This window comes from Diorhabda sublineata, chromosome 1, assembly GCF_026230105.1.
Source record: "Diorhabda sublineata isolate icDioSubl1.1 chromosome 1, icDioSubl1.1, whole genome shotgun sequence".
Classification (NCBI taxonomy): Eukaryota; Metazoa; Arthropoda; class Insecta; order Coleoptera; family Chrysomelidae; genus Diorhabda; species Diorhabda sublineata.
In genome coordinates this window covers 42,346,976-42,370,378 of record NC_079474.1, presented here as the reverse complement: position 1 = coordinate 42,370,378, position 23,403 = coordinate 42,346,976, and the positions used below count along the sequence as shown (strand labels likewise).

The 23,403-nt window shown below is 31.2% G+C and overlaps 1 protein-coding gene across 1 annotated transcript in view; it reads left to right on the top strand.

Moving 5' to 3' along the window:
• The window catches only part of LOC130444568 (chitin synthase chs-2-like), a 45,538-nt gene that overhangs the window by 785 nt on the left and 21,350 nt on the right, over positions 1–23,403 (top strand). The window contains exons 2-5 of the mRNA XM_056779775.1: positions 1,564–1,648; positions 1,816–2,051; positions 9,933–10,226; positions 22,201–22,601. Of these exons, the coding sequence (XP_056635753.1) occupies positions 1,599–1,648; positions 1,816–2,051; positions 9,933–10,226; positions 22,201–22,601 (981 nt within the window). The 5' untranslated portion in view covers positions 1,564–1,598. The remainder of the gene's footprint in view (positions 1–1,563; positions 1,649–1,815; positions 2,052–9,932; positions 10,227–22,200; positions 22,602–23,403) is intronic.

Genomic DNA, 23,403 nt, shown 5'->3' with positions numbered 1-23,403 from the left:
TAATGTTGTATATAGTTAAGTAAGATTGAAAATTTGACAATAAGAAGTTTTGAAGTTGATGTGTTCATTTCGAGTTTCGTGCCGATATTATCATTAATAATGCCTCAACCAAGACGATCGAATCTTTCCCGACAAAGCCGTAATGCAACTAGAATTTGAAACATTTGGAATGAAAGGACTGAAGAAGAAAGTGTATGTGAAGAGCGCCGCGTTAGTAAGGCTGGACTTCGTACTTTTTACTCGCAGGAGCAAAGCGAGGCAGCCCGCGAAATGGCTCGGTTGGCAATACAAAATCGTCGAGCAAACCTCAGAGATCAACCACTATATCAATTTTGACGCACAAAAAGAAATCTATGAAGTACTGATTTGTATTGAGCAGTGTTTCGATTCGATGGCAGCACTGAATACAGCGTTCGCATTAGGCCAATGAGCGTTGTTTGCAAATATTGTGGCGCATTGAAGTTTTCCCCGATAGTGCTGCCTTAAAGGTAAAGTGAAATTGGACTCCTCAACATGAGCCAATGCTTTCATTGGTTCCTGTCGAAGCACTACCAAACACTCAAAAATATGAAGATTACTTCTAATTAGAACAAAAAATTTGGGACGGGCAGGATTTAATCCAATATTCAAGGCTCTATTTATTCGGATGTGCTTGGATTACCGCTGGATTATCTAAGAATAGAAGTTGGCTTCGTAGTAATCATAAACTCAAAGGGAAAATTCCATTATCCCAACCGATTTGCCTTTCACCAAGACTATAAATAAATCACAAGGCCAATCTTTAAAAGTTTGTGGTCTGAATCAAGTAAATCCATGTTTTTCCCATGATCATTATATATGTGACATGTTCATAGATCGGAAGACCATCTCTGTTATTTGTTCTAGCACCTGATAATAAAACAATAAAAATGTTGTCTATAACAAGGTACTTCATCGAATCTATGCATATTTAATTTTTTTATTTACATTTATTATTCAAATGAAAAATTGAACTTAATAAAATCCAAAATATGCTGCACATTTTTTTTTCTAAGGCAGAACAAAGTTCGCCGGGTTAGCTATTTACTGATGTTCAACGATTAAAGTAGCTATAAATATGGAATAAATAATAAATATCAGAAATCGAAAAGTAAACATTTCTCACTGGACCACCCACTATATAGAAAAAATTGAGAATTCCCTTAAATTTTTTATTTCTTAGACCTTTTTGTTGATAAATCGTCTTGATTTTAAGTCTTTTTGAAGAAAATTAATTTCAAGAAATAAGTAGAAATTGACATTTAGACCTGTTTCTTTAAAACTAAACTAAAAAGTCCTAAAATCAAGACGATTTATGAAAGACTCATCAAGAGAAAAATTGGGAGTATTTGCGGGGCTGCAAAAGTTCTGTTTTTGGGTACGTATTTCGTACGAAAATTCGTCCCCTTCCCAACATTTTTTTCATATTTTAACGAAACTTTTGGTTATTGAATTGTTAGAAGGGCCGCGTTTTTGTTGAAGCATCGTGTACAGTGAACATAGACTTTTTTAAACACAAATATTTGAAATAATTAAATGTTTTAGGTCATGATTTTTCCTGAAACAAAACGGCAAAAACAATGAGGAGAGAACAGTTTGAACCAGATATCGAGCCTCTTCTTGAGAACAAGTTAGTTCTTTACTATATTGTAATATGTATTATCAAAATAAAACATTTTTATAATTAATCAAAAACAAGTTCATTCGCAAGAAAACAAAATGAAAACTTTGAAACATTCTTTTTTATTACTATATCTTTTGTTTAATCAATTCTCATTATTTTTTTTTTATTTGCAGTAATCAAGAAAGAGAGCAATGGAATTTATTCAAGAATACGCCTCGACCAACTGTCACCGGATCTACAGCGGAGTCCAAATATATAGATATTTCTGTAAAGATGCTGAAATTTATCACCATCATCGTAACATTCTTAGTCGTCCTAGGTACCGCAGTTATATCTAAAGCAACTCTTCTGTTTATGACATCGCAAATTAAACCCAGCATCACAAGACTCTACTGTAATAAATATTTAGGTAATTATACGAAATGTTGCATAAAGAGACTGAAATATATAAAATAAGAAACTGTATCAATCGTGCCAGTCTTATCATAAGTAAACATCAAAGCAGGTATCAAATTTCGAATTTGAAGAATGTTAATGAACATGTTTCTATTTCATTTGACTTTTCTACATAATATAGGATAAATCTAATGCAGAGGTTGGGAGAATGAAAAGGGAAATAAATAGACGTAAATAAGACGAAGGCTACATCCGAAGGAAACAAACATGATCATAAAACTATAGATAACAAGGAAAGAAAACATTTTAGAAAAGGTGTTGACGTAAATATACAGTGTGTCTACTTAAGTTGGAATCGTATGGAAAACTTTTTTGTTATAAAGTTGTTATGAATTAAACGTTATATTCAAATATGCAATTACAGCCATTCATTTATTATGAAAATTCAGGTTTTGTGATTATTTACTGATCATTCCGTATTAATTATTCTGGTTGGATAAAATTTAATTCAGTCTAGGATGTCCTGACATGAAGTATGAGACAGTGAATCTCAGAGTGAGTTGTTTGTAACATTACAATAAAAATGACAAATTGTTTATTGTGTTAATTGTTAGAGACAATTACAAAACACATAGAGACGCCGCAAATAGTTTTAATAATAGACATCCGCATAGAAACATTAGGAATGCAACAAAAATTTTAAATAATTTTAACGCTAGTGTAAGTATAGAAAATAAATTTAAGAATAAACGCCGAAAACGGGTTGCGAATAAAGAAACTTAATTTGAACTGATGCTTTCTGTCGTAGATGACCCAAAAATGTCATTGAGAAAAAGGGCCTCTGCAATCTGAACTATTTCAGTAAGTAAAGATACAGTGGCAAATATTTTGAAAGGTAATAAATATCATGCATACAAACCGCAATTTGTACACACGTTACTACTAAGGGATGACGATATTCCTTTTGAATTCTGCGCTCTGATCCAAGGAAAGTTAGATGAACTATAATATTTTGCGATGAGGCAATATTTTCTTCAAACGGAACCGTCTCATAACAAAATTGTCGCTGGTAGTCAAACAGTAATCCAAACTTTGTAATAAAAACTCGGATCCAATCTTGTATATTAAAAAAATTGATGATTTCCATTCCGAGTACATTCAGGCGTTCTACCCAACCGTTTTGCTTAATATTTTTTTTTCAATGAAAGGTATTGATGCACAGATCAGCCATCAACCATCGGATTTCATCTAATTTTCACCATTCTCAAGTTATACTCAAATGCGATTTCCCTCTGTACATTACTTATGGGAGTTTTTCACATACACACGTTCTATCCTCAATATCTCAGGTTCTATTCAAGATAGAGACTTCTTTTTGGTTTAAAAACACTCGCTGAAACACCTTCTTTCTTTTGAGTTTTTGAACATTTAAATCGGTTGAGTTGGAGAGGAGCTAGGCGCGGACATTCAATGTGGAGTTATGGATTTTTGTAGGTTTTTGGCAATTTTTTTACATTCGAAGATCTATATCTCAGGTTCTAATATAGCTACAGAGTTCGTTTTGATTTAAGAACACTCTCTGAAACACCTTCTTTCTTTTGAGTTTTTGAACACTTAAATCGGGTGAGTTGGAGAGGAGCTAGGCGCGGACATTCAATGTGAAGTTATGGATTTTTGTAGGTTTTTGGCAATTTTTTTACATTCGAAGATCTATATCTCAGGTTTTAATATAGCTACAGAGTTCGTTTTGACTTAAGAACACTCGCTGAAATACCTTCTTTCTTTTGAGTTTTTGAACATTTAAATCGGTTGAGTTGGAGAGGAGCTAGGCGCGGACATTCAATGTGGAGTTATGGATTTTTGTAGGTTTTTGGCAATTTTTCTACATTCGAAGATCTATATCTCAGGTTCTAATATAGCTACAGAGTTCGTTTTGATTTAAGAACACTCTCTGAAACACCTTCTTTCTTTTGAGTTTTTGAACACTTAAATCGGGTGAGTTGGAGAGGAGCTAGGCGCGGACATTCAATGTGGAGTTATGGATTTTTGTAGGTTTTTGGCAATTTTTTTACATTCGAAGATCTATATCTCAGGTTTTAATATAGCTACAGAGTTCGTTTTGACTTAAGAACACTCACTGAAATACCTTCTTTCTTTTGAGTTTTTGAACATTTAAATCGGTTGAGTTGGAGAGGAGCTAGGCGCGGACATTCAATGTGGAGTTATGGATTTTTGTAGGTTTTTGGCAATTTTTCTACATTCGAAGATCTATATCTCAGGTTCTAATATAGCTACAGAGTTCGTTTTGATTTAAGAACACTCTCTGAAACACCTTCTTTCTTTTGAGTTTTTGAACACTTAAATCGGGTGAGTTGGAGAGGAGCTAGGCGCGGACATTCAATGTGGAGTTATGGATTTTTGTAGGTTTTTGGCAATTTTTTTACATTCGAAGATCTATATCTCAGGTTTTAATATAGCTACAGAGTTCGTTTTGACTTAAGAACACTCACTGAAATACCTTCTTTCTTTTGAGTTTTTGAACATTTAAATCGGTTGAGTTGGAGAGGAGCTAGGCGCGGACATTCAATGTGGAGTTATGGATTTTTGTAGGTTTTTGGCAATTTTTCTACATTCGAAGATCTATATCTCAGGTTCTAATATAGCTACAGAGTTCGTTTTGATTTAAGAACACTCTCTGAAACACCTTCTTTCTTTTGAGTTTTTGAACACTTAAATCGGGTGAGTTGGAGAGGAGCTAGGCGCGGACATTCAATGTGGAGTTATGGATTTTTGTAGGTTTTTGGCAATTTTTTTACATTCGAAGATCTATATCTCAGGTTCTAATATAGCTACAGAGTTCGTTTTGATTTAAGAACACTCTCTGAAACACCTTCTTTCTTTTGAGTTTTTGAACACTTAAATCGGGTGAGTTGGAGAGGAGCTAGGCGCGGACATTCAATGTGGAGTTATGGATTTTTGTAGGTTTTTGGCAATTTTTTTACATTCGAAGATCTATATCTCAGGTTCTAATATAGCTACAGAGTTCGTTTTGACTTAAGAACACTCGCTGAAATACCTTCTTTCTTTTGAGTTTTTGAACATTTAAATCGGTTGAGTTGGAGAGGAGCTAGGCGCGGACATTCAATGTGGAGTTATGGATTTTTGTAGGTTTTTGGCAATTTTTTACATTCGAAGATCTATATCTCAGGTTCTAATATAGCTACAGAGTTCGTTTTGATTTAAGAACACTCTCTGAAACACCTTCTTTCTTTTGAGTTTTTGAACACTTAAATCGGGTGAGTTGGAGAGGAGCTAGGCGCGGACATTCAATGTGAAGTTATGGATTTTTGTAGGTTTTTGGCAATTTTTCTACATTCAAAGATCTATATCTCAGGTTCTAATATAGCTACAGAGTTCGTTTTGATTTAGGAACACTCTCTGAAACACCTTCTTTCTTTTGAGTTTTTGAACATTTAAATCGGTTGAGTTGGAGAGGAGCTAGGCGCGGACATTCAATGTGGAGTTATGGATTTTTGTAGGTTTTTGGCAATTTTTTTACATTCGAAGATCTATATCTCAGGTTCTAATATAGCTACAGAGTTCGTTTTGATTTAAGAACACTCTCTGAAACACCTTCTTTCTTTTGAGTTTTTGAACACTTAAATCGGGTGAGTTGGAGAGGAGCTAGGCGCGGACATTCAATGTGGAGTTATGGATTTTTGTAGGTTTTTGGCAATTTTTTTACATTCGAAGATCTATATCTCAGGTTTTAATATAGCTACAGAGTTCGTTTTGACTTAAGAACACTCGCTGAAATACCTTCTTTCTTTTGAGTTTTTGAACATTTAAATCGGTTGAGTTGGAGAGGAGCTAGGCGCGGACATTCAATGTGGAGTTATGGATTTTTGTAGGTTTTTGGCAATTTTTCTACATTCGAAGATCTATATCTCAGGTTCTAATATAGCTACAGAGTTCGTTTTGATTTAAGAACACTCTCTGAAACACCTTCTTTCTTTTGAGTTTTTGAACACTTAAATCGGGTGAGTTGGAGAGGAGCTAGGCGCGGACATTCAATGTGGAGTTATGGATTTTTGTAGGTTTTTGGCAATTTTTTTACATTCGAAGATCTATATCTCAGGTTTTAATATAGCTACAGAGTTCGTTTTGACTTAAGAACACTCACTGAAATACCTTCTTTCTTTTGAGTTTTTGAACATTTAAATCGGTTGAGTTGGAGAGGAGCTAGGCGCGGACATTCAATGTGGAGTTATGGATTTTTGTAGGTTTTTGGCAATTTTTCTACATTCGAAGATCTATATCTCAGGTTCTAATATAGCTACAGAGTTCGTTTTGATTTAAGAACACTCTCTGAAACACCTTCTTTCTTTTGAGTTTTTGAACACTTAAATCGGGTGAGTTGGAGAGGAGCTAGGCGCGGACATTCAATGTGGAGTTATGGATTTTTGTAGGTTTTTGGCAATTTTTTTACATTCGAAGATCTATATCTCAGGTTCTAATATAGCTACAGAGTTCGTTTTGACTTAAGAATACTCGCTGAAATACCTTCTTTCTTTTGAGTTTTTGAACATTTAAATCGGTTGAGTTGGAGAGGAGCTAGGCGCGGACATTCAATGTGGAGTTATGGATTTTTGTAGGTTTTTGGCAATTTTTCTACATTCGAAGATCTATATCTCAGGTTCTAATATAGCTACAGAGTTCGTTTTGATTTAAGAACACTCTCTGAAACACCTTCTTTCTTTTGAGTTTTTGAACACTTAAATCGGGTGAGTTGGAGAGGAGCTAGGCGCGGACATTCAATGTGGAGTTATGGATTTTTGTAGGTTTTTGGCAATTTTTTTACATTCGAAGATCTATATCTCAGGTTCTAATATAGCTACAGAGTTCGTTTTGACTTAAGAACACTCGCTGAAATACCTTCTTTCTTTTGAGTTTTTGAACATTTAAATCGGTTGAGTTGGAGAGGAGCTAGGCGCGGACATTCAATGTGGAGTTATGGATTTTTGTAGGTTTTTGGCAATTTTTTACATTCGAAGATCTATATCTCAGGTTCTAATATAGCTACAGAGTTCGTTTTGATTTAAGAACACTCTCTGAAACACCTTCTTTCTTTTGAGTTTTTGAACACTTAAATCGGGTGAGTTGGAGAGGAGCTAGGCGCGGACATTCAATGTGAAGTTATGGATTTTTGTAGGTTTTTGGCAATTTTTCTACATTCAAAGATCTATATCTCAGGTTCTAATATAGCTACAGAGTTCGTTTTGATTTAGGAACACTCTCTGAAACACCTTCTTTCTTTTGAGTTTTTGAACATTTAAATCGGTTGAGTTGGAGAGGAGCTAGGCGCGGACATTCAATGTGGAGTTATGGATTTTTGTAGGTTTTTGGCAATTTTTTTACATTCGAAGATCTATATCTCAGGTTCTAATATAGCTACAGAGTTCGTTTTGATTTAAGAACACTCTCTGAAACACCTTCTTTCTTTTGAGTTTTTGAACACTTAAATCGGGTGAGTTGGAGAGGAGCTAGGCGCGGACATTCAATGTGAAGTTATGGATTTTTGTAGGTTTTTGGCAATTTTTCTACACACACCTTGAAAATGTGTTTAATGAAAAGGTGATTCACAGGTATTCAGATAGTTTTTGACCTTCTAGGGCTGCTGATTTGACTCCCCTTGACTTTTTTATGGGGTTACTTAAAACAGCAGGTTTATCAGCGATGACCCTTTGGAGAGGATTATTTCTGAATAATGCCAAAAAATTACTCCAAATATGATACGGAAAGTAATACAAGAGTTTGACAAAGGAACAATTGAATATTCAGAGAAGGTTGATATGTCGAAGCTGTAGGACATTGAATTAAAATTTAATTATGTTTGTTTCTGTTTAATAAATATTCTTTGTATGGATTTTTCAATTTCTACAATAAATAATTATCATGCATTCATTACGAATGTAAAAATTGCAAGGTTGTTCAAAAACAGTAATAAATAGAAAGGTTATCATGTTTTTAACAGGTGAGAGAGATAAATTGTATTCAGCCAGAATAATTAATATGGAATAATTAGTAAATAATCACAAAACCTGAATTTTCATGATAAATGGCTTAATAATTGCATATTTGAATACAACTTTTAATTCAAAACCTCGTATACTGCTTGAAAAAATTGATATCTGATGGTTAAATTTTACCTTTTGGACCATGCAGAACTTTTTATCAAGAATAACTTTTTTTCATAAAACCACTAATAAAAAAGTTTTCCATATGGTTCCACGACTGCTAAATATTTTTGCTGAAGCATCTCTAATTTCTGGTAGTGTTAAAAAAAAGTCACTTTCATTTTCTGTATCCATTTTTATTTGGTTTTTAAACATAATTTTACGTAAAATATTAAAAATCCACCACCATAATGTTGACAGTTTTGATTCCAATTTATTATGTTTCAAAAACTATTTCAATTCATAAATTGTCGCTGACAGCTCAGAGTAAATGTTCCATGACTTGGAGGTCCCTGTAATAAGGAAAATTTACTTTTTCACGTTTACAGAAATAAATTGTAAATATTTAGTAGTTTTACATAATAAATTTATAAAAACCAATTTTTAGTGAGAATACAATCCAGAAAGCATCTGACAGCTGTGATTAATGGGTATTATCAAATTCTAGCAAGAAGACGTATAATGGGTACAATATACAACAGTCGTAGATAAAATATTTTTTAATGATATTATGTATATTAATTTAGTATAACCTTCAATATATACCCCTCCTTTATCTCTATATTGTTCAATCCGAAACTTCCATTGTTCGAAACAGTGCAGGAAGTTTTTTTCTGTCAGTCCCCTCGCGCCGCTTTTCTTTCACGGCCTCAACAGTCTTGAATCTTGTTCCTTTTAATTTATTAAGTGATTTTGCATCATTTTCAATCGCATTAAAAGTGTCAGTACAAATATTTTTGTGAGCTTCTTGTTGTTCAAATTTGAGTTTTTTAGGCACTTTTCGCATCTTAACATTTACATGTAAAATTTACCGAACACATTTTTTGTCAATTCCTATAGATTCAGCGATAGCACGAATACTTAGCCGACGGTCGGATCGAACAAAATTATAGAATTTTTTCGATATTTTTATCCGTTTTTGACGATGACGATCCTAACGTGAATCAGCTCCAACATCTTGAAAACACTTAAACAATTCAAAATCACGTTGACGCGATAAATACTCATTACCATACAATTGTTTCAATAAATTATAAATTTCAGTTGTAGTTTTTTCATGTGAAATTTCACAACAATTCGTTGGTTTACCGCAAAAAACGGTCCTATACAAACACGGGTAACGGCTACACTGGTTTATCTACAGAAACGATAGACATCGCATTCGAAAGAGTAGACTTCAAGTTAAACAGATGATTGTCGCTTACCTTTGGCACATGCGTACTTTTTCTGTAGGAGCTACACCTCTTATGCTTTATTCAAAGAATGTGTAAAAACAATTGATATGGAACATTTAGAAAATAGGGAAAACAATAAACGATAACTTAAGAAAAAACAGTTATAATTATAAAGATATATGAACAACCTACACCTAATATCACGAAAATAATTGAGTTAAGTCAATCAAAGAAGAAATAGAAAAGTTCAAAAAGACAATGGATAAAATGAGGAAAAGGACACCTTTCTATACTAAAATACTAGAAGATTCTAATGAAAATGAAGATGCTTAAGCAGATAGCGAGTAACAATAAGACGTTATAGAGAATGTTTATAAAATAAAAATATGAATATTTATGGGTTTTCAGATTTTTAATACCAAGAATTTTATAGCACTTTATACCGACTGACAAAACCTTGTTAAGTAAATTTTTCTGTTTTAGATAAACGCCAACAATATATAGTAAATTTACCAGAAGAAGAAAGAGTAGTTTGGATATGGTTAATAATAATTTCCTTCATGGTACCAGAACTAGGAACGTTCGTAAGATCGATCAGAATCCTTAGTTTTAAATCATGGAAATATCCTTCAACTTTCGACTTTATCACTCTAGGTTTAACAGAAATTTTACCGACAATCGGCAGCGCTATACTAGTTTTCGTCATCTTTCCGGAGATGGATGTTATTAAAGCTGCTATGCTAACTAATGGGGTCTGCTTAATCCCGGCAATTATAAGTAAGTGTGTATAAATAAACTAAAAAAGATGAACGTCATTTAAAAAGCTCAACGCATCTTTCCATGCTGAAAAACGATTCTTGAAAATATTCATATAAATAAACCCTGCAAAGTGACAGCTCTTAACCATGCTAAGAGATTGTTGATTGAAGTAAGGACTCTTCAGGGCTCTTGTCTATTTATGTGTATGCTCTAGTTCGTTGACCCATATTTCAGTCCAAGCTTTATCATGATTAAAAAGGGAAATAATATAATACATTTTTTAGTAACAACTACAAAATCATTTTTGGCATAAATATCTTTGGTAAATTTTCTTGCATAGACTTTTCCCTACATACAATAGGTTTTTCTAATATTGGTTATTTACAAATGTTTAATTTTTGATTTTATCTTAAATTTTTATGATTATTTCTAAAATCTCTTAGTTTTTATTATGTTAAAAACAACTTCCACAATGCACTCAATCATATAAATTCTATTATAGTATATTGTTATTCAATTGAAATGGTCCCGAAGTAGAAGACAGTTCGGAAAGTCGCGAAAAAAGTTTTTTAGTCGGGATGACACAGGCCAACAAAATTTTCAAAAATGGCGGAAATACTACAACTAATTTTTTTAATTTAGTTCCTCGTGAAAATCACAGCTATGCCTATAAGGACAAGATACAGTTATTGATACAATAATAGACGAAATTGAAAACTACAGTGATTGATATATAAATCAGTGACTCAAGAAATTACCTAAGATCTATATTACATCTAATAACTGTATATTTTTAAAGAAGTGAAGAATAACTCGATTTATTTTCACCATACAAATCAGCAGGTCTCTTAGCTTTTTATTTTAGTTGAAAAAGGCGTATGGGTAGCAAATAGTATCAATATCCCAAGAATTTGGTTGACAATATTGGCATTTCGGTTGAGGTTGAGTACTGACACTGAAGTAAATTCAATTCAATTTTTTTATTACAACATTTCATATGTGGAGAGTCCTCAAATGTTAATAGTCCTATATTTTTTGTGATAATATCACCTAACCATAAGTTTCAGATGTAGTTTTTATGTTAGGTTCGAAATCTTTACAGATTTAAATGTAGAGACGATCGGCAATATCTACGTGAGAAGGTATCCAGATGATAGAATTTTGAAAAATTAGTTATTAGTAGATATATTTTTTGACTTATTCACTTGTAGAACATCGAAGGCTCCTTGGATATATTTAAAGACAAATAAAATTTTGATAAGAAACATGTTTATAGTACTATTGCAGGTGCCATTGCTTATAGTACCAATTAACGTCTAAACTTCATCAGAGGAAATTCAAAAAATATTCAAACCTCATCTTATTCCTGATTAAGAGACCTTTAAGATTTCCATTCGTCAGACATCAATAACAAACATTTATTTTCAATTATTTCCTAATTATTATCAGTAGTAATAACCTAAGGAAATTGACAATTGTTCGAAATAATTTTATAAAATATTTCGGAAATCTGTTGCCTATAAGCAACAAGCTTGATAAAGTTGTTATAAAGCTTTTGAGCATTTATCAATGTCAAGGGTTATTCGGATAGAAAATTTGCTGATAATTATAAAAAAATACAGAGCAAAAGTAATTAAAAAACGAAAAATTAGAAAAGTTGAATGAAGATCCAAACGTGTTAGTATCTATAACTGATGAAGATGTATTTCCAAAATTTTGTCAAAAATTTGATTATGATGCTCTTCGTCAATATTCAAGTAGGGTTTCATTGAGCTGTGAACCGTGATTTTCATAAGCTCTTGTTCTTGTACACCACTTTTGGTGGTGGATCTATTAAAGTGAATAATATTTTTTTTCTTTCTTATTCAAACCATTCGCTTCGGCAGACGATTTTGTCCACTTTTGAATAGGATTTTTTCCAATGGGTATATTAGCATACCAGTGATCATTTTCAGATTGTTGTTATCGTCGTATAAAATCGCAGGAGCATATTTTTCTTGTTAGAACTTACTTGTTAGGTTCCACATACAAATTTTACGGTATTTTTTATTAATGTTTGAGTCTATAATTTAATAATTATTATTCCCGTCAGTATCACAACCAAATCGTAACATTTTTATTTTCAGTATAATGTTGTACTTGGTCGTCTTCAACCAGATGACTTCAAATTAATTGATTTCATTGGATATCTACAAGAGCAAAAAGTTTTCAATAAAACATTATATTTTACATAACAATTATGGTGTTCTCTTCTACTAAACAAAATTCAAATGAAATTTAAGAGTTTTTCTAATACAATGGAAAGTTGTTGTTCACGCTTTTAATACACCCAATTAAGAGACTTTTCTCTAAAACAATGGAAAGTTGATGTTCACGCTTTTAGTATAATAAATTAAGAGCTTCTCTAATACAATGGAAAGTTGTTGTTCACGCTTTTAATATAATCAATTAAGAGCTAATTCAATGGAAAGTTGTTGTTCACGCTTTTAATACACTCAATTAAGAGACTTTTCTCTAAAACAAAGGAAAGTTGATGTTCACGCTTTTAGTATAATAAATTAAGAGCTTCTCTAATACAATGGAAAGTTGTTGTTCACGCTTTTAATATAATCAATTAAGAGCTAATTCAATGGAAAGTTGTTGTTCACGCTTTTAATACACTCAATTAAGAGACTTTTCTCTAAAACAAAGGAAAGTTGATGTTAACGCTTTTAGTATAATAAATTAAGAGCTTCTCTAATACAATGGAAAGTTGTTGTTCACGCTTTTAATATAATCAATTAAGAGCTTCTCTAATTCAATGGAAAGTAGTTGTTCACGCTTTTAATATACTCAATTAAGAACTTCTCTAATACAATGGAAAGTAGTTGTTCACGCTTTTAATATACTCAATTAAGAACTTCTCTAATACAATGGAAAGTTGTTGTTCACGGTTTTAATACACTCAATTAAGAGACTTTTCTCTAAAACAAAGGAAATTTGATGTTAACGCTTTTAGTATAATAAATTAAGAGCTTCTCTAATACAATGGAAAGTTGTTGTTCACGCTTTTAATATAATCAATTAAGAGCTTCTCTAATTCAATGGAAAGTAGTTGTTCACGCTTTTAATATACTCAATTAAGAACTTCTCTAATACAATGGAAAGTAGTTGTTCACGCTTTTAATATACTCAATTAAGAACTTCTCTAATACAATGGAAAGTTGTTGTTCACGCTTTTAATATACTCAATTAAGAGACTTTTCTCTAAAACAAAGGAAAGTTGATGTTAACGCTTTTAGTATAATAAATTAAGAGCTTCTCTAATTCAATGGAAAGTTGTTGTTCACGCTTTTAATACACTCAATTAAGAGACTTTTCTCTAAAACAAAGGAAAGTTGATGTTAACGCTTTTAGTATAATAAATTAAGAGCTTCTCTAATACAATGGAAAGTTGTTGTTCACGCTTTTAATATAATCAATTAAGAGCTTCTCTAATTCAATGGAAAGTTGTTGTTCACGCTTTTAATACACTCAATTAAGAGACTTTTCTCTAAAACAAAGGAAAGTTGATGTTAACGCTTTTAGTATAATAAATTAAGAGCTTCTCTAATTCAATGGAAAGTTGTTGTTCACGCTTTTAATACACTCAATTAAGAACTTCTCTAATTCAATGGAAAGTTGTTGTTCACGCTTTTAATACACTCAATTAAGAGACTTTTCTCTAAAACAAAGGAAATTTGATGTTAACGCTTTTAGTATAATAAATTAAGAGCTTCTCTAATACAATGGAAAGTTGTTGTTCACGCTTTTAATATACTCAATTAAGAGACTTTTCTCTAAAACAAAGGAAAGTTGATGTTAACGCTTTTAGTATAATGAATTAAGAGCTTCTCTAATTCAATGGAAAGTTGTTGTTCACGCTTTTAATACACTCAATTAAGAGACTTTTCTCTAAAACAAAGGAAAGTTGATGTTAACGCTTTTAGTATAATAAATTAAGAGCTTCTCTAATACAATGGAAAGTTGTTGTTCACGCTTTTAATATACTCAATTAAGAACTTCTCTAATTCAATGGAAAGTTGTTGTTCACGCTTTTAATACACTCAATTAAGAGACTTTTCTCTAAAACAAAGGAAAGTTGATGTTAACGCTTTTAGTATAATAAATTAAGAGCTTCTCTAATTCAATGGAAAGTTGTTGTTCACGCTTTTAATACACTCAATTAAGAGACTTTTCTCTAAAACAAAGGAAAGTTGATGTTAACGCTTTTAGTATAATAAATTAAGAGCTTCTCTAATACAATGGAAAGTTGTTGTTCACGCTTTTAATATACTCAATTAAGAACTTCTCTAATACAATGGAAAGTTGTTGCTCACGCTTTTAATATAATCAATTAAGAGCTTCTCTAATTCAATGGAAAGTAGTTGTTCACGCTTTTAATACACTCAATTAAGAACTTCTCTAATTCAATGGAAAGTTGTTGTTCACGGTTTTAATACACTCAATTAAGAGACTTTTCTCTAAAACAAAGGAAATTTGATGTTAACGCTTTTAGTATAATAAATTAAGAGCTTCTCTAATACAATGGAAAGTTGTTGTTCACGCTTTTAATATACTCAATTAAGAGACTTTTCTCTAAAACAAAGGAAAGTTGATGTTAACGCTTTTAGTATAATAAATTAAGAGCTTCTCTAATTCAATGGAAAGTTGTTGTTCACGCTTTTAATACACTCAATTAAGAGACTTTTCTCTAAAACAAAGGAAAGTTGATGTTAACGCTTTTAGTATAATAAATTAAGAGCTTCTCTAATACAATGGAAAGTTGTTGTTCACGCTTTTAATATAATCAATTAAGAGCTTCTCTAATTCAATGGAAAGTTGTTGTTCACGCTTTTAATACACTCAATTAAGAGACTTTTCTCTAAAACAAAGGAAAGTTGATGTTAACGCTTTTAGTATAATAAATTAAGAGCTTCTCTAATTCAATGGAAAGTTGTTGTTCACGCTTTTAATACACTCAATTTAGAGACTTTTCTCTAAAACAAAGGAAAGTTGATGTTAACGCTTTTAGTATAATAAATTAAGAGCTTCTCTAATACAATGGAAAGTTGTTGTTCACGCTTTTAATATACTCAATTAAGAACTTCTCTAATACAATGGAAAGTTGTTGCTCACGCTTTTAATATAATCAATTAAGAGCTTCTCTAATTCAATGGAAAGTTGTTGTTCACGCTTTTAATATACTCAATTAAGAACTTCTCTAATACAATGGAAAGTTGTTGTTCACGCTTTTAATATACTCAATTAAGAGACTTTTCTCTAAAACAAAAGAAAGTTGATGTTAACGCTTTTAGTATAATAAATTAAGAGCTTCTCTAATACAATGGAAAGTTGTTGTTCACGCTTTTAATACACTCAATTAAGAGACTTTTCTCTAAAACAAAGGAAAGTTGATGTTAACGCTTTTAGTATAATAAATTAAGAGCTTCTCTAATTCAATGGAAAGTTGTTGTTCACGCTTTTAATACACTCAATTAAGAGACTTTTCTCTAAAACAAAGGAAAGTTGATGTTAACGCTTTTAGTATAATAAATTAAGAGCTTCTCTAATTCAATGGAAAGTTGTTGTTCACGCTTTTAATACACTCAATTAAGAGACTTTTCTCTAAAACAAAGGAAAGTTGATGTTAACGCTTTTAGTATAATAAATTAAGAGCTTCTCTAATACAATGGAAAGTTGTTGTTCACGCTTTTAATATACTCAATTAAGAACTTCTCTAATACAATGGAAAGTTGTTGCTCACGCTTTTAATATAATCAATTAAGAGCTTCTCTAATTCAATGGAAAGTTGTTGTTCACGCTTTTAATATACTCAATTAAGAACTTCTCTAATACAATGGAAAGTTGTTGTTCACGCTTTTAATATACTCAATTAAGAGACTTTTCTCTAAAACAAAGGAAAGTTGATGTTAACGCTTTTAGTATAATAAATTAAGAGCTTCTCTAATACAATGGAAAGTTGTTGTTCACGCTTTTAATATAATCAATTAAGAGCTTCTCTAATTCAATGGAAAGTTGTTGTTCACGCTTTTAATACACTCAATTAAGAGACTTTTCTCTAAAACAAAGGAAAGTTGATGTTAACGCTTTTAGTATAATAAATTAAGAGCTTCTCTAATTCAATGGAAAGTTGTTGTTCACGCTTTTAATACACTCAATTAAGAGACTTTTCTCTAAAACAAAGGAAAGTTGATGTTAACGCTTTTAGTATAATAAATTAAGAGCTTCTCTAATACAATGGAAAGTTGTTGTTCACGCTTTTAATATACTCAATTAAGAACTTCTCTAATACAATGGAAAGTTGTTGCTCACGCTTTTAATATAATCAATTAAGAGCTTCTCTAATTCAATGGAAAGTTGTTGTTCACGCTTTTAATATACTCAATTAAGAACTTCTCTAATACAATGGAAAGTTGTTGTTCACGCTTTTAATATACTCAATTAAGAGACTTTTCTCTAAAACAAAGGAAAGTTGATGTTAACGCTTTTAGTATAATAAATTAAGAGCTTCTCTAATACAATGGAAAGTTGTTGTTCACGCTTTTAATATAATCAATTAAGAGCTTCTCTAATTCAATGGAAAGTTGTTGTTCACGCTTTTAATATACTCAATTAAGAACTTCTCTAATACAATGGAAAGTTGTTGTTCACGCTTTTAATACACTCAATTAAGAGACTTTTCTCTAAAACAAAGGAAAGTTGATGTTAACGCTTTTAGTATAATAAATTAAGAGCTTCTCTAATACAATGGAAAGTTGTTGTTCACGCTTTTAATATACTCAATTAAGAACTTCTCTAATACAATGGAAAGTTGTTGCTCACGCTTTTAATATAATCAATTAAGAGCTTCTCTAATTCAATGGAAAGTTGTTGTTCACGCTTTTAATATACTCAATTAAGAACTTCTCTAATACAATGGAAAGTTGTTGTTCACGCTTTTAATATACTCAATTAAGAGACTTTTCTCTAAAACAAAGGAAAGTTGATGTTAACGCTTTTAGTATAATAAATTAAGAGCTTCTCTAATACAATGGAAAGTTGTTGTTCACGCTTTTAATATAATCAATTAAGAGCTTCTCTAATTCAATGGAAAGTTGTTGTTCACGCTTTTAATACACTCAATTAAGAGACTTTTCTCTAAAACAAAGGAAAGTTGATGTTAACGCTTTTAGTATAATAAATTAAGAGCTTCTCTAATTCAATGGAAAGTTGTTGTTCACGCTTTTAATACACTCAATTAAGAGACTTTTCTCTAAAACAAAGGAAAGTTGATGTTAACGCTTTTAGTATAATAAATTAAGAGCTTCTCTAATACAATGGAAAGTTGTTGTTCACGCTTTTAATATACTCAATTAAGAGCTTCTCTAATTCAATGGAAAGTTGTTGTTCACGCTTTTAATACACTCAATTAAGAGACTTTTCTCTAAAACAAAGGAAAGTTGATGTTAACGCTTTTAGTATAATAAATTAAGAGCTTCTCTAATACAATGGAAAGTTGTTGTTCACGCTTTTAATACACTCAATTAAGAGACTTTTCTCTAAAACAAAGGAAAGTTGATGTTAACGCTTTTAGTATAATAAATTAAGAGCTTCTCTAATACAATGGAAAGTTGTTGTTCACGCTTTTAATATAATCAATTAAGAGCTTCTCTAATTCAATGGAAAGTTGTTGTTCACGCTTTTAATACACTCAATTAAGAGACTTTTCTCTAAAACAAAGGAAAGTTGATGTTAACGCTTTTAGTATAATAAATTAAGAGCTTCTCTAATTCAATGGAAAGTTGTTGTTCACGCTTTTAATACACTCAATTAAGAGACTTTTCTCTAAAACAAAGGAAAGTTGATGTTAACGCTTTTAGTATAATAAATTAAGAGCTTCTCTAATACAATGGAAAGTTGTTGTTCACGCTTTTAATATACTCAATTAAGAACTTCTCTAATACAATGGAAAGTTGTTGCTCACGCTTTTAATATAATCAATTAAGAGCTTCTCTAATTCAATGGAAAGTTGTTGTTCACGCTTTTAATATACTCAATTAAGAACTTCTCTAATACAATGGAAAGTTGTTGTTCACGCTTTTAATATACTCAATTAAGAGACTTTTCTCTAAAACAAAGGAAAGTTGATGTTAACGCTTTTAGTATAATAAATTAAGAGCTTCTCTAATACAATGGAAAGTTGTTGTTCACGCTTTTAATATAATCAATTAAGAGCTTCTCTAATTCAATGGAAAGTTGTTGTTCACGCTTTTAATACACTCAATTAAGAGACTTTTCTCTAAAACAAAGGAAAGTTGATGTTAACGCTTTTAGTATAATAAATTAAGAGCTTCTCTAATTCAATGGAAAGTTGTTGTTCACGCTTTTAATACACTCAATTAAGAGACTTTTCTCTAAAACAAAGGAAAGTTGATGTTAACGCTTTTAGTATAATAAATTAAGAGCTTCTCTAATACAATGGAAAGTTGTTGTTCACGCTTTTAATATAATCAATTAAGAGCTTCTCTAATTCAATGGAAAGTTGTTGTTCACGCTTTTAATACACTCAATTAAGAGACTTTTCTCTAAAACAAAGGAAAGTTGATGTTAACGCTTTTAGTATAATAAATTAAGAGCTTCTCTAATTCAATGGAAAGTTGTTGTTCACGCTTTTAATACACTCAATTAAGAGACTTTTCTCTAAAACAAAGGAAAGTTGATGTTAACGCTTTTAGTATAATAAATTAAGAGCTTCTCTAATACAATGGAAAGTTGTTGTTCACGCTTTTAATATACTCAATTAAGAACTTCTCTAATACAATGGAAAGTTGTTGCTCACGCTTTTAATATAATCAATTAAGAGCTTCTCTAATTCAATGGAAAGTTGTTGTTCACGCTTTTAATATACTCAATTAAGAACTTCTCTAATACAATGGAAAGTTGTTGTTCACGCTTTTAATATACTCAATTAAGAGACTTTTCTCTAAAACAAAGGAAAGTTGATGTTAACGCTTTTAGTATAATAAATTAAGAGCTTCTCTAATACAATGGAAAGTTGTTGTTCACGCTTTTAATACACTCAATTAAGAGACTTTTCTCTAAAACAAAGGAAAGTTGATGTTAACGCTTTTAGTATAATAAATTAAGAGCTTCTCTAATACAATGGAAAGTTGTTGTTCACGCTTTTAATATACTCAATTAAGAACTTCTCTAATACAATGGAAAGTTGTTGCTCACGCTTTTAATATAATCAATTAAGAGCTTCTCTAATTCAATGGAAAGTTGTTGTTCACGCTTTTAATATACTCAATTAAGAACTTCTCTAATACAATGGAAAGTTGTTGTTCACGCTTTTAATATACTCAATTAAGAGACTTTTCTCTAAAACAAAGGAAAGTTGATGTTAACGCTTTTAGTATAATAAATTAAGAGCTTCTCTAATACAATGGAAAGTTGTTGTTCACGCTTTTAATATAATCAATTAAGAGCTTCTCTAATTCAATGGAAAGTTGTTGTTCACGCTTTTAATACACTCAATTAAGAGACTTTTCTCTAAAACAAAGGAAAGTTGATGTTAACGCTTTTAGTATAATAAATTAAGAGCTTCTCTAATTCAATGGAAAGTTGTTGTTCACGCTTTTAATACACTCAATTAAGAGACTTTTCTCTAAAACAAAGGAAAGTTGATGTTAACGCTTTTAGTATAATAAATTAAGAGCTTCTCTAATACAATGGAAAGTTGTTGTTCACGCTTTTAATATACTCAATTAAGAACTTCTCTAATACAATGGAAAGTTGTTGCTCACGCTTTTAATATAATCAATTAAGAGCTTCTCTAATTCAATGGAAAGTTGTTGTTCACGCTTTTAATATACTCAATTAAGAACTTCTCTAATACAATGGAAAGTTGTTGTTCACGCTTTTAATATACTCAATTAAGAGACTTTTCTCTAAAACAAAGGAAAGTTGATGTTAACGCTTTTAGTATAATAAATTAAGAGCTTCTCTAATACAATGGAAAGTTGTTGTTCACGCTTTTAATATAATCAATTAAGAGCTTCTCTAATTCAATGGAAAGTTGTTGTTCACGCTTTTAATATACTCAATTAAGAACTTCTCTAATACAATGGAAAGTTGTTGTTCACGCTTTTAATACACTCAATTAAGAGACTTTTCTCTAAAACAAAGGAAAGTTGATGTTAACGCTTTTAGTATAATAAATTAAGAGCTTCTCTAATACAATGGAAAGTTGTTGTTCACGCTTTTAATATACTCAATTAAGAACTTCTCTAATACAATGGAAAGTTGTTGCTCACGCTTTTAATATAATCAATTAAGAGCTTCTCTAATTCAATGGAAAGTTGTTGTTCACGCTTTTAATATACTCAATTAAGAACTTCTCTAATACAATGGAAAGTTGTTGTTCACGCTTTTAATATACTCAATTAAGAGACTTTTCTCTAAAACAAAGGAAAGTTGATGTTAACGCTTTTAGTATAATAAATTAAGAGCTTCTCTAATACAATGGAAAGTTGTTGTTCACGCTTTTAATATAATCAATTAAGAGCTTCTCTAATTCAATGGAAAGTTGTTGTTCACGCTTTTAATACACTCAATTAAGAGACTTTTCTCTAAAACAAAGGAAAGTTGATGTTAACGCTTTTAGTATAATAAATTAAGAGCTTCTCTAATTCAATGGAAAGTTGTTGTTCACGCTTTTAATACACTCAATTAAGAGACTTTTCTCTAAAACAAAGGAAAGTTGATGTTAACGCTTTTATTATAATAAATTAAGAGCTTCTCTAATACAATGGAAAGTTGTTGTTCACGCTTTTAATATACTCAATTAAGAGCTTCTCTAATTCAATGGAAAGTTGTTGTTCACGCTTTTAATACACTCAATTAAGAGACTTTTCTCTAAAACAAAGGAAAGTTGATGTTAACGCTTTTAGTATAATAAATTAAGAGCTTCTCTAATACAATGGAAAGTTGTTGTTCACGCTTTTAATACACTCAATTAAGAGACTTTTCTCTAAAACAAAGGAAAGTTGATGTTAACGCTTTTAGTATAATAAATTAAGAGCTTCTCTAATACAATGGAAAGTTGTTGTTCACGCTTTTAATATAATCAATTAAGAGCTTCTCTAATTCAATGGAAAGTTGTTGTTCACGCTTTTAATACACTCAATTAAGAGACTTTTCTCTAAAACAAAGGAAAGTTGATGTTAACGCTTTTAGTATAATAAATTAAGAGCTTCTCTAATTCAATGGAAAGTTGTTGTTCACGCTTTTAATACACTCAATTAAGAGACTTTTCTCTAAAACAAAGGAAAGTTGATGTTAACGCTTTTAGTATAATAAATTAAGAGCTTCTCTAATACAATGGAAAGTTGTTGTTCACGCTTTTAATATACTCAATTAAGAACTTCTCTAATACAATGGAAAGTTGTTGCTCACGCTTTTAATATAATCAATTAAGAGCTTCTCTAATTCAATGGAAAGTTGTTGTTCACGCTTTTAATATACTCAATTAAGAACTTCTCTAATACAATGGAAAGTTGTTGTTCACGCTTTTAATATACTCAATTAAGAGACTTTTCTCTAAAACAAAGGAAAGTTGATGTTAACGCTTTTAGTATAATAAATTAAGAGCTTCTCTAATACAATGGAAAGTTGTTGTTCACGCTTTTAATACACTCAATTAAGAGACTTTTCTCTAAAACAAAGGAAAGTTGATGTTAACGCTTTTAGTATAATAAATTAAGAGCTTCTCTAATACAATGGAAAGTTGTTGTTCACGCTTTTAATATACTCAATTAAGAACTTCTCTAATACAATGGAAAGTTGTTGCTCACGCTTTTAATATAATCAATTAAGAGCTTCTCTAATTCAATGGAAAGTTGTTGTTCACGCTTTTAATATAATCAATTATGAATGAACTCACATACATGTATTACATTTTTGTTTCAAGATTTGTTATCCAGGGAAAAAATTCTAATTAACAGTAAAATACGTTTTGTGTTGGACATACTCGCTATAATAATTCAAGCAAGTGCTCTCGTAATTTGGCCAATGGTAGAAGGTAAACTCGTACTCATGGCAATTCCAGTATCTCTGACCTTAATCTCAGTTGGCTGGTGGCAAAATTTTGTTACTGATAAGTCCTCTATAAAATTCATAAGTAATATGGGAAAGACTAGGAAGGAATTTCTTACGGACACTTACTTCATATATGCCATAATAGCACCAATTAAATGTATTATATTTTTCATTGGCGTTTTGGTAATATTATGGATCAAAGAAGGAGATGTGATGTTTTTATTCAACAATTTACCAAAGGCGATAACTAATCACCCTTTCAATGTTACTCAGGTAAGAAACTTAAATTATCATTTACTCTACGCATTAAGTACAATGTTGTTAGGAACTTGTCTACTGTTCTATTATGTTGTTAGAATCTAAAGTTTCGCAAATGCGACTCCAATTTTTCAATGATAAAATATCGGCAAAACAATCGTTCTTCATAGTTGAAATCTTCTTGTCCATTTTAGCAGAAATATCGTCACTTACTAGTGCCATTCTGTGTCTCTACTAATTCGCCCGACGTGTACTGTCTTTACTGCCAATTCATGAGAATATAATTTCTGATAAAAAGAAAATTGTACTTAACTTTTGTTTGCTAGTCGCGGGCCGGATTTCAACGCTTTGCGGGCCGGAGATGGCCCGCGGGCCGTAGTTTCCCCATCCCTGACCTATACGACAGCAGACTTGAAGGGTTGTAATGTGCGTTTTGTGATGAAACTCTTCCACAAATAACTGTATTTCCTGGTATATTGAAATTAAAAGAGGATGATACTTGCTAATAGGCACATCTATTGAAGCAACTCTTGATGTTGTATCAGAAACAGTAAATTCAATTATACATGCAATAGTGGGGAACCCAGTGTTTACAGCTGATCTATTAATATCACTCCTATTAGAAAGTTCAGAATGTGGGTTGGCTGTAGGTAAACTAATGACAGGTTATGAAAGGAGGATGTTTGTATATTCACGAAGATTGACCCATGACTAACTATGACAAAAAAACAAGGTCTGTCATGAAAGTTAGGTACGGGGATGCGGACTTTTACAATTGAATCTTTTATTTTGTATTCCCAGCGATCTCATATATTTT